We start from the raw sequence: 17,308 nt of genomic DNA on the forward strand, positions 1-17,308 counted from the left end.
TCTTCCTTTTGTTAAGTTGTGTGGGTTCCTGTAAATGTTGGAGATTATAAACCCTTATCGGTGATAGCAGGCAAATGTGCTCTCCCTAGCGGTGGGCTTTCTTGTTGTTTGTTGATGGTTTCCTTTGCTATGCAGAAGCTTTTTATTATGATGTAGTCCTATTTGTTTATTTTCTCTTTCGTTTCCATTGCCCAAGGAGCTGTGATCAATGAAGATATTGCTTTGGCATATCAATGAATACCCTATTACATAAGCTTTAGACCATCAGAAACACGTAGAGTAAAAGCCACTATCCTGGTGGCAGTCCTTTTTGACCCGTTCGGTGTATGTCCCAGACTTTTCAAAGTATGTTGTTTATCTACATGTTCATATGCATTTGTAAAATCACACATGTAATCCTTTTTGCTTAGCTTGCAACACATAGCATCATGCTCCATGCCTTGGTCTCTGACATTACCTTTTCACACTATATTTTTTTGGTCTCTCCTGGTATTACAAACAGATCTACTTCATCCCTTCACTGTTTAAGGTATTTCGTTGAATGGAGGTGTCACCATTTATTCGTCCCCCCACCCTCCGCCCCACCTTGGGGGGCATATCTATTCCTTAATGTTTCAGTTCCTGTGCATGGACCAACTGGACAGTAAAGGAAATCATGGTTTGCACTTTGCTTCTTTGCTTTGCAAGGAGAGATTGGTGACCTTGGAGATGCTCAAAGTGCTGGGTCATGCTTAGTGCGTTCAGATCTCTTAGCGAAAACAGGTCCCTGTAGCCAGGAGACGCCTTTCTCAGCATGTCTGCCTGCGGGAGTCTGTGGGCGGCCCTTGACCACAGATTCTGGGGTGTGGGTGGGTCGCAGACAGTCCGCAGTACCCAGGGCACCCTGAGATCCTGTATACCGATGGGGGTGAGCTGCCCCAGGCCTAGCGGTTTTGAGAGACCGTTATGCAGCCACAAAAGCTGCCTGTGGTCGAGGCCTTTGGCAAATGTCACATGTCCATGGCAGGTCTGAGATCTTACGTAACACTGCTACATCTGAGAAAATGTGTGCAGGCCCAATGCTGCATTATCACGTCCTACGGCGCTGATGCTGATTTGGAAATGAAATTGCAATTCTTTCAAGAGGAAATGGCCCATTTGAATCCCATAATTTGGGATGCTCTCTGCTTAGAATTTAGGATAAATGGATCTTTCTATTCAATATTTTGTAACCTAAAAAAAGGAGGGGCCCATTTGATCTCTTAAAAATGCATGGACTTGACTTCCTACGTTAACGTCAGTTTAGGAAACTAATTCGCAATGCGTCCAACGCCTCAACGGGAAGAGTACTTTCTTACATAATAGAAGCGTCGCGGGACCTTGGGGTGGCTCTGTGGCCCCGAGGGGCTGTCTCACGCCTTTGCAAGCGGAAACCAGGCAGATCACAGGTTTGTTCTTGTGCCGGTGTCAGACCGACTCGCGCTCCCGGGCCCGGGTGGACTCGTGACCCTGAGCCGCTGGTTCTGAGCGCGCTCAGCAGCGATCGGAGGCCTTTCCCAGGCCCTGGCTGCGGGCTCCGGTTCTGTCCTGTCATTCAGCCGCTGAGCGTGTGCGCTGGCCAGGTGAACGCCTTAGTGGCCAGTTGTCCTGGTCACGGGGACTCCTGCAGCGTGTGAGCCGTGTGCCCTGCCCTCCCGGGCGCTGGCGGTGTGAGCGGCTGGCAGGAGCCGGCCTGGTGCGGCTGAGCACGGTGTGGCTGCAGTGTGGGTCTCAGGGCAGGTTAGTGGGTGTTTCTCAGGTGGCACGGAGACGGTTGGGCGGCTGACCGGCCCTGAGCACGGGAGCTGTTTGAGGTGTTGATGGCTGCGGGGTGAGGGGAGGGATCTCCCCGCAGCCAGACCCCCGGGCTCGCTGCAGGGGAGCTCTCTTCTCCCCCTGCTCCACCCAAACCCGAGCCGTAGTGAGCCACGCGTCCCCCGCAGCGCGGAGTGAGATTGCTGGGCGTTTCCTGGTGCGCGGGGTGGAAGGCCGGGTGACAGGCTGCTCTCCCTTCAGGCTCCGTGTACGAACCTCTGAAGAGCATCCACCTCCTGCAGCCCGACCATGAGAGCCTGTGGGAGAAGCTGGACCGTTTCTACAGGATCGGTGAGCGCCGTCGGGGCCAGCGCCCGCTCCCGCGGGAGTGCCCTGGACGGCACGCGGGATGCCCCCGCGCTGGGAGGTCGGGCGGCGGCCCTGGGCCGCTCTGTGCCCGCGGCGTGGGGGGCCGGGGCTGCAGAAGGAGCCAGCAGTCACATCCATCCCTGGAATAATTATAGCGCTGTCACCGGGGTCCCCGGTGCCCCTTCGGCCTTCCGGAACATTCCAGAGGCTTTCCTGGGGCACCTGCCCGGTTTGTGCATGTGCTGGCTGCTCATTCGCTCACGCCTGGCTCCCGGGCAGCCCTGAGCCTCGCGTCACCGTCTCTGCCTCATCGAGACACAGACGTGACCTCGGGTCGCCGGTCCTCATGTGGTCCCTGTCCTTGCAGTCAAGGCCACGGTGCTGCTGTACCAGAGTCCCACCACCGGCCTCTTCCCCACCAAGACCTGCGGCGGGGACCAGCACGCCAAGGTGCAGGACAGCCTGTACTGCGCCGCGGCCGCCTGGGCCGTGGCCCTCGCGTACAGGTGAGCGGCGTGCGCTGCCCTCTGGGGGGAGGGCGTTCCCTCAGGACGCCGGGTCAGCTGCGCCTTCCCGTCTGCCTACGGGTGTACATGAGACAGTTCAGTGTTTCACGAGCGTAAATTCTCACCTCTGGGTCGGCCATCGGCATAGGTGGTGGCAGAAGGAGCTGCCACGGGAAGGAACTTGAAGAAGATACAGATACGGGGGTGTGGGGAGGGAGGGAGATAAGTCAAGGCCACATGCTGCTGGCCAGAGTCCTAGTGCCTCCAGCGATACACTGCTGCGTGCAGCCCTGTTAGAAACCAACGGCTTCTCCTCAGACGAGAGCTTGAGTCCTAAGATGCATCCGGAATACAGAAGATCCAAAGTGGCTAGAGAACCTTGGAGAAAGTACATAGAGGGAGGGGTCAGGCTCCCTGATGTCAATACTATAATACAAATAAAAACAAAATAGCAGTCAAAACGGTGTGGTACTAGCATGAAACATATATATGTATTGTATATATTTATATATATGCTAATAAAAGGGTAATATGCTGATTAGACCAGGAGACTGGACATCTTCCTATCGTCCGACTTCCAGACAAAGCCACGGTGGTGGGGACTGAGGCAGAGGCAGTTTGGGGCGATCAGGGCTGCAGGGGAGCGGTTAGACGGTGATCAAGACAGTGGCAGTCAAGTGGTTATGGGCCAGTGGTTCCGGATTGCAAAAGGGATGTCAGACTGCCATGGGATCGGACCTAAACCGGCAGTCAGACATCCCCCGAGGGGTTCTGGATTGGAGAGGGTGCAGGCTGGGCTGAGGGACCCCCCCGCCCCCCATGCACTAATTTCATGCACTTGGCCTTTAATATATATATATATATATATATATATATATATATATATATATATGGAGAGAGAGAGAGAGAGAGAGATCAATAGAGTTGTATGGAGAGTTCAGAAATCAAGTGGCCATTGCCTAACCTAAAGGGAGTGATATTAAAAACTGCCTCCACCCTGAAACAGTGAGCTTTAAAAATATCTTCTGGTAGATTTTTCCAATATAGAAACATCGCTTAAAATTTGAGCCAAGTCCGTGTGGAAAACACTGTCTGCTATTTTTAAAGCAATTGCCTTCCGTCCTTAAGAGAAGGAGAAATCTGCATAAATTTCATCATGGGATTTTCACATATTTTTCTGGCAGCATTTCTGCATCCGCCGGGAAAACGGAGCTTCACCGTGAGGGAGTTAGTGGATGCTGCCGGAACGCGGGATTAGCCAGATAGCTAAATAGGCAATTATCGAAAGCTCTGATCCCTCCCCAAATCCCAGTTTCCACCCTCCTCCCCGAGCTATCTCTCCCGCCAGGCGCATCGACGATGACAAGGGGCGGACCCACGAGCTGGAGCACTCGGCCGTGAAGTGCATGCGAGGGATCCTGTACTGCTACATGCGGCAGGCCGATAAGGTGAGGTGTGGGCAGGGCCTCCGCACCCAGGAGGGGCGAACCCGCAGCAGCCCCTCCTGGTGGGGGGCAGGGGGCACTCTCAGGGGGCCGAGCACAGCCCCTGCCTGCCCAGCCACGGCCCCCAAGTTCCGCCATCGAGGAGACCCTCGCGCCAGGTGGTTGGGAGTTGCTGTTCAGGCTCCCGCCGGTTTGTGTTTGGCATCTGGTGTCTGCTTGCTGAGGCGTTTCTCAGGAGCCTCACAGCGTCCATCTTCTCCCCGGAAACCCTCATGGAAATTCCCTCTGGGCCTGGCCAGGGTGGCTCCGTGGTTGAGCATTGACCTGTAAACCAGGAGGTCACGGTTCAATTCCTAGTCAGGAAACAGGCCCAGGGTTCGGGCTCTAGGGGGTGTGCAGGAGGCAGCCAGTCCATGATTCTCTCGTCATTGATGTTTCTCTCTCTCTCCTTCTCCCTTCCTCTCTGAAATCAATAAGAATATATTTAAAAAAGGAAACAGCAGACTGTGCAGGGTCATTGTGGAGATTAAAGGAATAACACACACAGTAAGGCTGTGTAAATGGCCAAGCACCACACACATGTAATGAGGTGTTTCCCTCCCTGCCTGTACACATGTGTCCCGGGCCCTAATATGATAAGTGTCTGTGAGCGTGTCATGTGTCCCCAAGGCCACCCAGGCAGATGGCTCACTGCAGAGATGCACACCGTGATTATACGGGCAGTCCTACGTGTGCTACATTTTGTATGTTCTTATCATGTGAGTGTTGTATTGCTTTAACTGATGCTTGACGTGGTGAAAAATGGGGTGGTGCACAGCGTACCCGATGGTTACCGTTTCTGAGGGCCTGTCGTCTGCGCGTTCAGCGTCCCCCGCCTGGAGGCAGGTCTCCTTGGGAGCAGATGGGCTCAGCCAGCATCGCGGGCCAGAGGGAGGTGCTGTCACGGCAGGGCTTCTCCCTGTGGCTTGTTGTCCACTCTCAACGTCCCTTCCTGACACTCCACCCTCCCCGCCCGGCTCCTCAGGGCGGCGTCCGGCGAGGGCAGCCCTTCGGGGGTTTTCCTCTGTGCACGGGGTCGGTCACTGAAACCCGTGCGCTGTATGTGTGCGATGGCGTTGGGACTGGGTGTCTGCACACCCCGCACACGGGGCTTACAGCTTTCAGGCATTTTCCTGCTGTGAGCCTTCTTTTTTCTTTTTTAAAAAAAATGTATTTTATTGATTTTGTACAGAGAGGAAGGGAGAGAGATAGAGAGCCAGAAACATGGATGAGAGAGAGTCATCGATCAGCTGCCTCTTGCACACCCCCCACTGGGGATATGCCCGCAACCAAGGTACACGCCCTTGACCGGAATCGAACCCGGGTCCCCTCAGTCCCCAAGCCGACGCTCTATCCATTGAGCCACACCGGTCTCGGCGAGCCTTCTTGTCTCACACCTGTCAGAGCTTAGTTACAACGACTTACGTTTTCAGAAAAGCCAAATAGAATAGAAACAGAGAAAACATTCATCTAGATTTTTAAAAATCTTCTTTACCCGAGGATATTTCCCCATTGATTTTTATTTATTTACTTATTTATTTTAAAAATATATTTTATTGACATTTTACAGACAGGAAGGGAGAAGGATAGAGAGTTAGAAACATGGATCAGCCGCCTCCTGCACACCTCCTACCGGGGATGTGCCCGCAACCAAGGTAACATGCCCTTGACCGGAATCGAACCTGGGACCCTTCAGTCTGCAGGGCGACATTCTATCCACTGAGCCACACCGGTTTCGGCTCCATTGACTTTTAGAGAGGATGGAAGAGAAGGAAGAGAGAGAGAGAGAGCGGACACTGATTTGAGAGACATTGATTGGTTGCCTCCCACACGCACCCTGACCTGGGCCAGGGGTCAAGCCTGCGCCCGAGGTACGTGCCCTTGACTGGGAATCAGATCTGCTATGCTTTGGTCTGCGGGCCGACACTAACCACTGAGCGAGACCAGCTCAGGCTCTTAGATTTTCTCAGTCCAGCAAATGTCGTGTCAATCATCCCTTCCTTTTACTTGCCAGATGTCAGACACCACGAAGCACGAGCTGATGTCTCCTTGATTTTGACTGCTTTCAGGAGTGCTTTTCGTCAGTAATTCACATCCAATTCACCCCATTCCATTCCGACGCTTATAGAGTGTGGGCCCTGCTCTTTCTCTGAAATGTTAAATTACTCGTCCTTCAGCGGCTTTCGGACTGAGAGCTCGGGCACGGAATGTTCCGTTTGAGCATCGTGAGTCGGTTAGCCGTTGCCTCCCCCCCCGAACGCGGTGATTGAACGTAAACCTCCCGCCGGGGCCGTGCGTCTCGGAGACAAATGACAGCCGCCGCCCGGCAGCTGCCTCAGCCATTTTATTAAACAGATCAGACCAGCTCCTTCGGCAGATCCTTATCCCGGAGGCAGGATGGGCTTTGTTTTACTGTCAGCAGGGTTTAATCTTTGCTCCCAGAGCCATGTTTGAGATGATAATCACGTGTGTGGAGGGGGTGACCACACGGTGTCTGCCTGTGTGGTCCCAGGCCACCAGCAGTTAGGGTCTGAATAATATTTTTTTAAAAAAATGTGTTTATATTGATTTCAGAGAGGAAGAGACAGGCAGAGAGAGAGAAACATCAGTGATGAGAGAGCATCATGGACCGGCTGCCTCCTGCACGCCCCCCACTGGGGATGGAGCCACAGCCCGGCATGCGGCCTAACTGGGAACCGAACTGTGACCTCCTGGTTCCTAGGTCGACGCTCAACCTCTGAGCCTCACCGGCCCGGCTCTCTCACGTCTTTTCAGTTGCTTTTCCACTGAGTTACGTGCCATCCGTGCATCCTCCGCGCCTGTCCCAGGGTGCTTCTGGGGACCCGCCCGCAGCTGGCCTTCAGTTGGCACCCGTCAACGTTTGCCAAGTTGACTTGGATAGGAGGAGACGAGGGGAAGGGTTTTGTTCTGCGGGAGCATTTAGTGCTTCCTTGGTGTCCTGAACTGTTAGCGTGGATGTCAGTGAGCGAGGGAAGGCGGGGCCTGTTCCCTGGAGCTGTCGCCTGAGAGAGGGGGCGGCTGGGAGGGAAGGACCAGGCGGACGGGAGCCCGGGCTGCGTCCGTGTCCCCGGAGAAGGAAGCAGCGTTTCCGTCCGGGCGCTCGCCGCATTGGCCTGCGGCCCCCAGCGCGCTGTCACCGAGTGTCACGTAAGCGCTTCCACAACGGTCAGTGGGACACGAAGTGACAGCCCTGCCCGCAGGGGAAGCCGCTACTGGACTCTGACGGAGACGCAGGGCCTTCAGAAGCCAGTGGTAGGACATTGGCGAGCTCCCTGCTACCTCGCTGCTGGGTTTATAAGTCCCACCAGGTGTCCATGGCCGGGAACGCCGGCCAGGCAGCAGCCACGGTTCTGCCTGTCGTGTTTCTTCAGAAAAAGTCACGTCTCTGCCTTGTCCCGCCCTCTGCCTACAAGCGGTAGCTTTCCTCAGCCGAACCTGCCGCGAGAGATGGCGCAGGGTCTGTGAGGAGCTGCAGCCCGGCCCGGACGTGCACGGCCAGCGCTGTGTGCACGTCGCATGTCATTGCAGGTCCAGCAGTTCAAGCAGGACCCGCGCCCGGCCACCTGCCTGCACTCCGTGTTCGACGTGCGCACCGGGGACGAGGTCCTGTCCTATGGGGAGTACGGGCACCTGCAGGTGAGCACATGCCTGCCCCGGCAGCCCGCCCCCCCGCTAGAGGGCTCACGGCCTCGCCGCGGTCCACAGTGACCTCACGGGTGTTCACGGGCGAAGGGCAGCAGCCATGATGAGGGGGTGCCGGGAGCCGCCGGGGCCGAGTGAGTCATGGTGGCTGAATGTCGAGTCTGGCCGACTCCTTGGCCCACAGGCAAGAGGGCGGCTGGGAAGGCTGTGATGTCAGGACCGTCCAAAGGACGTTTTCACCGATCTCAGAGAGGAGGGGAGACGGGGAGAGGCAGGAACATCCATGATGAGGGAGATTCATTGATCGGCCGCCTCCTGCCCTCCCACCGCCCACTGGGGGTTGTCCAGCCGGCAACCCGGGCCTGAGCCCCGACCAGGAATGGAACCGTGACCTGCTGGTTCATAGGTCGACGCTCAGCCCCTGAGCCACGTCAGCCGGGCACATCTTACAGCTTTTTCGTGGCTAAAGCTTGTACTTGTCATCGAACTTGAAAGAGTTTCGACGCTTAGGAACCAGGGAGTAAGACTGTCGGCAGGGCCGTCACGGCGGATCAGAAGCTCCTGTTCCACAACAGCTCGTTTTTAATGTGTCAGCTTCCCACAGAGCGAGACCTTTCCCCCAGTGACCCTCCGGAGGCTCCGGAGCCTGTGCGTTTGTCTTCGTAACGTGTTAACTCCGGGCCGGGCTGAGGACCCCTGCAGGGTTTTATGTTCTGCCTGCCCAGCTCCCGCTGCTCCCAGCTGGAGTCCCGATGCCTGCCCCAGGACACAGATCCATACCGCCGTCATCCTTAGCGCTTCCTTCCTCCCCTCCTGCCGCCCTCCGGCTGCAGGGCAGAGTGCGGATTGCCCATTATCTGGTGCTAAAATAAGATCTTCTCCTTATAGTTCCTCTCTTCCCAACCATCAGAAAAGCCTCGCTCTCGTGTCCTAATTTCAGTGCAGCGCCAACTCCTATACTTATCTGTGACCATGAGTCCATGGGACGCAGTTATATGCCCGTGTTGTTGCTCAGCCTTCTCCTAGGCCAGTGGTCTGCAAACTCATCAGTCCACAGAGCCAAATATCAACAGCACAACGATGGACATTTCTTTAGAGAGCCACATCTTTTTTTTTTTTTTTTTTTAATATATTTTATTGATTTTTATACAGAGAGGAAGGGAGAGAGATAGAGAGTTAGAAACATCGATGAGAGAGTCATTGATCAGCTGCCTCTTGCACACCCCCTACTGGGGATATGCCCGCAACCAAGGTACATGCCCTTGACCGGAATCGAACCTGGGACCCTTCAGTCCCCAAGCCGATGCTCTATCCACTGAGCCAAACCGGTCCCGGCGAAGAGAGAGAGAGCCACATCTTTTAAACTTAAACTTCTTCTAGCTCCACTTCTTCAACATAGACTCGCCCAGGCCGTGGTGTTTTGTGGAAGAGCCACCCTCAAGGGGCCAGAGAGCCACATGTGGCTCGGGAGCCGCAGTTTGCCCACCACGGTCCTAGGGCTGTCACATAATTGGCTCTAGGCACCTCTTGCTTTGACAGGAGTTTCCTACCTGAAGTAGGTTTTCAGATGTCCCCAGCTCGTGTATTTTTGTATCCCGGAGCTGAGGCCCTGTGCTGGGCACACAATAGGTGTTCAGTAAGTGCTGGTCACTAGCCACTTGGCGGGCCCTTTACCAGGTGCCACCCACTGACCTTTCTCACCAAGCACCCCAAAGGTCAGAGCGGAGGGCCCCTGGAGGGTCCCCTCAGTGGCTGAGTGTGGCAATGACACCTCTCTGAAGCCGATCCTGCCGGCCAGTGTTGGCGCTGGGATAGGTATTTGGGGCCTGGCTGTGGGATGAGCCCTTTGCTCCATGAGCTCTGAGACAGGCCACGGAGAAGCCCCGCCCATCAAAATCCCTGCACCTTTCTGTGTGGCCGCCTGCATCCGGGGGAGGCCCTGCTGCCTCGCCTGTCTATAGTGGGCCAGTAAACCCAAAGAAGGAAACCGTTTGCTTACAGACCGTTTGTTCGCACGTAGCTTTCATTATTTATTTATTTAGACATTATTCTGCATATTTTTTTTTAAATTTCTTTATTGATTAAGGTACGCACGTAGCTTTTAAAGGCTCTGCTGGAGCGTCCAGTGACATGAACACGTGCTGCCGATGCTGCCGTGAGCTCTGTGTCCTCTGTCCACGGTGGCCGTGTCCCCATCACACCGGACGCGCATGCGCTCGAGAGGGTCGACGTGACAAAGTTACTTTTGGGGCAGAACTAGTTTTTATATATAATAGTTTTAGCCCTCGGTTTGAGTCTGAAAACACTGCTCTAGATACACCTGCCCCGAGGCCCACCTGCGGCCCGGTGTGACCCCGCAGCGGACCGGAGGGTGCTGGAGTTGCCCTGGGAAGCCGGGGTTTCCTCAGGGGCCAGATCCACAGCTCCTTCCGGTCACGGCAGGAAGGACTCTGCTGAGAGCCGACGAGAGCGGAGGGCGGGCCCTGTGGCTTTGACCTTTAACTCGGTCACGCGTCTCTGTTGTCTCTCGTAACGCGCACGGTGCTGTGTGTTCCAGATCAACGCCGTGTCCCTCTACCTGCTCTACCTGGTGGAGATGATTTCCTCGGGGCTGCAGATCATCTACAACACCGACGAGGTACGTGCCCTCCGGCTCCTTCTGAAACGTGTTTATTGACTCAGAGAGGAAGGGAGAGGGAGGGAGAGAAACGTCAGTGACGAGGGAATCACGATCGGCTGCCTCCTGCACGCCCCCCATGGGGGCTGGAGCCCGCAACCCGGGCCTGTGCCCCGACCGGGAATCGAACCCTGACCTCCTGCTTCATAGGTCGACGCTCAGCTACTGAGCCACACCAGTCAGGCTCCTCATATTCTTTCGCGCTGAATTTCATCTGCAAGGACCTCTTTTATCTTACTTCTTAAAACTTGATTTTTGTTTAATAAAAAATGGATTATTCTTCATTTCATATCATCAGAGATTGGATTTGGGATATCAGATACAAAAGTCTCAGTGCACAGCACTTTGAAAATGAATAATCATATAGCAAGTTATAAAATTGTTCTCCTATGAAGGCTCTATTTAAGGCGATCTGAAATTGAAGCTTTCAGGATATTTTAGTAACAAAGAAAGTAAAGTAGCATTTGCAGGTTTTCTCTGTTATTATTTGTGGGTTTTTTTTTTTGCTTCATTCCTTTTTGTGACCCGTCCCTTTAAGAGTAGAGAGATGCTTTTGTCATATTGTATTATTTTCATCTGCACGGCCTCTCAGCAGGGTTTCTGGTGTTTTTCAAAGAGAGAGAGCACGCTCTTATTCTTCTCGGGAATTGGAACGGAATGTCCGCCCACACTGCCCAGAGTTGGGGAGCGTTTCTTTCGCGGGGGGTAATGCCGGACGCACACAGACACACCGCGACACGCTTTCAGCTGGGCCCAGCCAGGCACGGCTCCTATTGAGGCGGCACACACAGTGGGGGCACAGGCTCTTATTGAGATGGCACACACAGTGGGGGCACAGGCTCTTTTTTTTGAAAAAATATATTTTATTGATTTTGTACAGAGAGGAAGGGAGAGAGATAGTTAGAAACATCGATGAGAGAACATCATCGATCAGCTGCCTCTTGCACACCCCCTACTGGGGATGTGCCCGCAACCAAGGTACATGCCCTTGACTGGAATCGAACCCGGGACCCTTCAGTCCCCAAGCCGATGCTTTATCCATTGAGCCAAACCGGTTTCGGGGGGAGCACAGACTCTATTGAGACGGTACACGCAGTGGGAGCGCAGGCTCTTATTCTTGAGGTGTTAGAATGTTAACATCTCAGGTGGGCGTTTGTGATCCCAAACGTTATCCTCTGTGAAACGGTGCTTTCTGTTTGTCTTCGTTCCCGAGATGCCCTCACACCTCCCTGAAGAGTGTGGCGGGGCTGGCGGGTGTCAGCTCTTTCTCTGGGCGGAGCAGCGTTAGCTCCCGCTGGAGGCTGAGGTCAGTGCTCACGGCGATCGGTCGTCAGGAGAAGCTCGGCGTGTCCCGGAGGGCCGCGGCCCCACGGGCGTCACCGTTCCTGCCGGCGCCTGAGCACCTGCTGCTGCGCCTGTGCTCACGTTCCGTTTCCTTCCTCCCAGGTCTCCTTTATCCAGAACCTGGTGTTCTGTGTAGAGAGAGTTTACCGGGTGCCTGACTTCGGGGTCTGGGAGAGAGGCAGCAAGTACAACAACGGCAGCACGGAGCTGCATTCGAGGTAACCGGCTGCTTTCTGAGCGGTTCTCATTCATTTAAACGTGTGAGTCTGAATATGAATCACAATCCGAGTGTCGGATTGGCGCCGTGCCTGCTATGCTAATGTCCACCTGCTCTCTCCCTGTACGTGATGCCGATGAAATTCACTTCAAATTAGAGCCACAGAGCGGCTCCGCTCCGCAGGGCGGTGATCTCTCTGAAAGTCAGGTCCTCGGAACCGCCAAACCCCAGCGCACACGCGCTGTGTGGTGCTCCCCTCTGCCCACAGGGCCACGCTTCACCCTAACCGGCAGGGCAGACCTTTCACATCCAGAGGAGCGGTCGGTCGGTCGGTCGGTCGCTGTTTTCTGGAAGAGGTGCGAGCAGCTGTGGGTCTGAGGCAGCCGCAGTGGCTGCCGACGGCGGTTAATGGCGGATGAATCCCCCCGCCCCATGGGGTGAGGGAAGTAGCCTTAGTGCCCCCTGTGCCTCTCAGACACTAAACGAATGCCCAGGAGGCCAGCTTTTATCGAGGCTCAGGGCAGGTGGCGGCTCCCCTTCCCGTCCACACAGCGTGCGTTTCCCATCGGTCACCTCCCTGTGACGCGGAGCACCTACTGCAGAGGCGTCACGTGAACACGCCACGGAGAACGTGGCTCCCAGCCACACGGACCTCAGAGCAGGTGCTCAGGCACCTGCAGGGCCTCTGCCCTGGGCATGGCCTCTCCGGGGAGGACGGAGGGAAGAGGGAGGAAGGGAAGGGAGAGAAGGTGGGAGGGAGGACTGGCTCTGCTGCCGGCTCCCCGCCGGGCTGCTGCTCCGGCCGCTTTGTTCTCTGCCTGGGAGACGGCTGAGCGAGGACAGATCATTAATTTTGCTCAGTATTCATGGCACGTGCAGTTGCTCTCAGAAGAAAGTTGCAGTAAGTGAAATAGGCTGGATGTGAAGTCTAAATGCTTTAAGGTTGCTATTTATAAGATGACAGTGTCCTATTTTTAATGGAATTCGCGTCTCCCCGTTTCTGAGCACCATTGTACGCGGCGGAGGAGCACACATGGTATCACAGAGAGAAGCCTGTAGGGACAGATGAGGGGCCGGTGGCCGGTCAGCCGTGCTGGGGACACGGACTTGCCTGTGTGTCCGTCCCCGAGCGGGGACTTGGCGGTGTGGCAGCCACACCCTCTGGTCCATATATGACGCGAGCGAGCTCTTCCGGGCTCCAGTGACGTCAGGCAGCTCTTCTGTGTTGTTCTGGACTGACCATGCCCAGCTGGTGGTGCCCGGTGCCCAGCTGGTGGTGCCCGCACCGCTCCTCCCAGCAGCCTCCTCTGAGCTCACCTTCCCTCCTGGGCCAGTGACTGTCAGTGCAGCCCGAGTTCAGGCTGCCCCACCGGTCCCATGGCCCCTGTCCACGTCGAGGGGAACTTAGGAACATCCCCTTCCCCAGAGGTCACTGGCGACCAGAGAGGAAGATGAAAACAGCGGCACGCCATTCTGAAGTCTCTCAGCCTTCCTCTCCTCCCGGAAGTCGTTAGAAGTGTTCATGAGGAAACTGGCTGTGGATGTTCATCAGACGATGGCTCTCGTTTTGTAGCCGATGTGGCAGATTACAGCGTGTTCCTTTCCCTTCCAGCTCCGTGGGCCTAGCAAAAGCGGCTCTGGAAGCAATTAATGGATTCAACCTCTTCGGCAATCAGGTAAACACACGCAGCAGCAGCCAACGCCAATTGTGTTTTTAATTACCTGCTTAATTAATTCGGCCACTCATTCACCACGTCACTCCTCAGTATCACAGAGCGTCTGAAATTTATGTCGCACGGCCCAGCAGGCTGCCCTGCCTGCAGCTAACTCTTAGTTTCCTGACTAAAGAACATTGCTTAATTTTAAAAACCTTTTAGTGCAGGATTCTCATTACCTTTTAAAAAAACTATATATTTTTATTGATTTTAGAGAGAGAGGGAAGGAGAGGGAGAGATAGAAACACTGATGTGAGAGAAACGTCGGTGGGCATGCTCACTAGTCACTAGTCAGTTCCTGCGTCAAGCAGCCATGGATCAAGCTGCTGGCGGAAAGGGTGAAACCTGAGTCCGCGTCCTTCTCTGGTCAGGAAGGAGGCTCACTTTCCTTAGCGATGTTTGTAGAGATTTCTAAGACGGACGGCAAAGGGGCTTCCGGCTGATATTGCAACGAACCCCAAGCTATGGAAGCGCTGGGTCGGTACAGGCAGTGGAGGGGGTTAGATGGAGGAGCCAGATGCGGAGGTTTCTGTTGTGGCCATGACCGTGCTACGGACCCCTCGCGGTGAGTGTGAGGAAGTTCCTGTGGTGCCCAGCGGCCTCCTCTTCCCTCCCCCCACTTCCCCTGGGGGTGGCCGGTGCGATGGGAAGGATGAAGGGACTGGGCGAGGGGCGCGGCACGCATCCTGGGCGCTCACATGGCAGCCCGCCCCCCACTGCCCGCACATCCTCTCGTGGGATGTGGGGGTGAGGGCGAGGGTTAAGGCTGCGCCTCTCCCCGGGGGTCTCGGGGGGCGGGGGTGGGGGCGTGGCAGAGTTGTGATGACTGAGGGGGTGGGGATGAAAACTGCCAGGGCTCACGGACACCTTGGAAGGCATCCCCTCCCTCTCCTGTCTTCCCGGGAGAGGCGCCATGCCCACCGCGCCGAGGCCCCGCCCCCTCTGAAGGCACTGAGGGAGACTGCCCATGAGATGCAGGGCATTCAGAGAAGGCACAGCCTCCCTCCCTTTGAACACCGCAGCCGGAAGCCAGTGTGTCTGAGCCTCTGAGCAGGTGATAATTGCCTCCACAGGCACTTACTCCTCAGTGATGTTTTTAAAAAGTCGCTTCTGAATGCGAATCGCTGCCTGTGGCCGTGGGTGATTGTTACCCCCCTGTAAACCTGGGCCATATGCCGAGGCCGGTTTTATTTATTTATTTTTTAAAGGTTTTTCAATTGATTTTGAGAGAGCAAGGGAGAGGGTGAGAGAGGAAACATCGATGTGAGAATGAAACATGGATTGACTGCCTCCTGCACGCCCCCTACTGGGGAGGGAGCCCACAGCCCTGGCATGTGCCCTGATGCCTGGGAATCGAACCGGCAACCTTTTGCTGCTCAGAACGATGCCCAACCACCAGCCACAGTGGGCGGCGGGCAAGCTGGTCTGCGTTTAAGATAAGCTGACCATTAGAGAGTTAATTGCCATAGCATACAAGTCTGCCTTGAGTTGAAATTTTAAAGGCACAATCTAAGTAGGCTATTTATGAGTAAGGAAGTGAAATGGTGGATCTGGCTATTCTGGCTGTTGTTTGGCCTGTTTGTCCAGGTCTCTCCCTCCGCCAGCCACTAGGAAGGACGTGCAGGGGAACGGTCTGTCCTCTCACCACACATCAGCCCCGAGCAGGGGCCAGGCAGCGGCGTGGCTTGCTGTCCTCTTAAACCTGACAGTCCAGGTGCCCAGCTTTGTACGCGTCCCCACTCCTCTCTCGTTCCAGGGCTGCTCGTGGTCGGTCATCTTCGTGGATCTCGATGCTCATAACCGCAACCGGCAGACCCTATGCTCCCTGCTGCCCCGGGAGTCGCGATCTCACGTGAGCACCTTTCCCGTGGATTCGGCGTCCCTGGTGACGTCACCTCGGTTACCTGTCCTTTGCCAGCGGAGACCTTCGCAGAGTTTGCTGGGAGTTCCTTGTGGCTCTGTTTTTAGATAACGCCCCAAGTGAGATTAATTATTTAAAAACAACTGTGGTATAGAAGTAACTCAAGATTTTGATAAAAGAAAAGAAAAACCCACACGTGCAAATATCGTCATCTCATTCCTGCAGCCCCACACTTTCACCGCAGGTGACACACTCCTGTTTGGGGGTGTCCGCATGGTTCATGTATGTGCCCGATATTTTCACTTTACAAAACTGGAAGATAGTCCCAGTAATGCCCATAACGAAGTCCTACGAACGGACAAGCTTCCATATTTAAAAAAATTGTTTCCCCAGCATGCATTTTAATGGCTGCTAACATACCCTCCTATTGGTTGGACATTTAGATGGTTTTGTTTTTCCTGATTATAAAAGATTGTTACGACAAGCTAAGTTTGAGGACTAATTAATGGCGTTACGTTTTCACACTCTGCCTTCAGTAAGATCTTCACGCCGAGCTCAGTGCTGGGCCCTGAGAGGACTTCCTCACGGATAGGATCTGTCTCCTCCGAGGCCCAGGGCCCAGGCCGCGTGGCCGTCTAGTCCCCGGGCGCCGCCGTCCCATTGGTGCCGGGTCCCTGCCGACTTCCGCCTCCCCGGGTCACGTCGCCCCCTCCTCTCGCTCCCCAGAACACGGACGCCGCCCTGCTCCCCTGCATCAGCTACCCTGCCTTCGCGCTGGATGACGAGGCTCTGTTCGGCCAGACCCTCGACAAGGTGGTCCGGAAGCTGAAGGGGAAATACGGCTTCAAGCGTTTCCTGCGAGACGGGTACCGGACGGCCCTGGAGGACCCCCACCGGCGCTACTACAAGCCGGCCGAGATTAAGGTGCCGGGATTCCCCTCCGCTGCCTACGGGCCGGGAGTGCCGCCCTGCTTGAATCTGGCGAGGCGCTTACCAGTGGGCTAGACAGTGAGCCTCCTCATATGCCCCGTGCGCCGCTGTGATGAGGAAGTTAGTCCCCGGGGTGCCACTCGCACAGGCAGCCGGTGCTTGTGAGGCGCCCTCGTCCCTCGCTGGAGAGACCTGCCAGCCTCCTGTGAGCCCCCTTCTCCGAGCCCTCCCCTGGCCCTGGCAGACCCGGGGGTTTCGTCCCAGTTCCGGACGCTCATGGGCGGACATCTGGGCCCTGAGGGAGCGGCTGCCTGTGCTCTCAGCCCTGGGCCAGCTGGCGCCGGGCATGGGCATGCTCAGTCCCCGTGAACTGTCACGGAGCAGGCAGGCTGAACGGTGATGAAGCACAGGCTCCAGGAATGAGTCAGAGAGTTTAAACAACAACGGCGACACTGCTCAGTGTGCCTTCTCCACGAATGCTCACCCAGCCCGCTTGGTTACACCATCAGTCACTCCTTTGGACCTCCCGCTGTGACTGTGACTGATGCATTGCCCTGGCACTGTGCTTGTCGCAGCTAATTGTTCATGAAATCCTCAGCATTCTACTTTCTGTTCCAGCTGTTCGATGGCATCGAGTGTGAATTCCCCCTGTTCTTCCTGTACATGATCATCGACGGTGAGTGCGGCTGCCGGCGGCCGCCGGGGCGGGTGGTCAGGGAGGGGTCAGTGGGAGATGCCACGGCTTCCGGCCGCTCCCCCGCGCCTCTGC

At 55.6% G+C, this 17,308-nt stretch overlaps 1 protein-coding gene across 3 annotated transcripts in view; it reads left to right on the forward strand.

Moving 5' to 3' along the window:
- The window catches only part of PHKB (phosphorylase kinase regulatory subunit beta), a 46,333-nt gene that overhangs the window by 7,688 nt on the left and 21,337 nt on the right, over positions 1 to 17,308 (forward strand). For all 3 annotated transcript variants that reach the window (XM_084905472.1, XM_084905471.1, XM_084905473.1), the window contains 10 exons: positions 2,035 to 2,124; positions 2,510 to 2,648; positions 3,997 to 4,096; positions 7,682 to 7,789; positions 10,353 to 10,433; positions 11,919 to 12,034; positions 13,646 to 13,709; positions 15,505 to 15,600; positions 16,336 to 16,533; positions 17,158 to 17,215. In XM_084905472.1, the coding sequence (XP_084761598.1) occupies positions 2,035 to 2,124; positions 2,510 to 2,648; positions 3,997 to 4,096; positions 7,682 to 7,789; positions 10,353 to 10,433; positions 11,919 to 12,034; positions 13,646 to 13,709; positions 15,505 to 15,600; positions 16,336 to 16,533; positions 17,158 to 17,215 (1,050 nt within the window). The remainder of the gene's footprint in view (positions 1 to 2,034; positions 2,125 to 2,509; positions 2,649 to 3,996; positions 4,097 to 7,681; positions 7,790 to 10,352; positions 10,434 to 11,918; positions 12,035 to 13,645; positions 13,710 to 15,504; positions 15,601 to 16,335; positions 16,534 to 17,157; positions 17,216 to 17,308) is intronic.

This window comes from Pipistrellus hanaki (assembly GCF_964339955.1).
Source record: "Pipistrellus hanaki genome assembly, chromosome: 15".
In the NCBI taxonomy this organism is placed as follows: domain Eukaryota; kingdom Metazoa; phylum Chordata; class Mammalia; order Chiroptera; family Vespertilionidae; genus Pipistrellus; species Pipistrellus hanaki.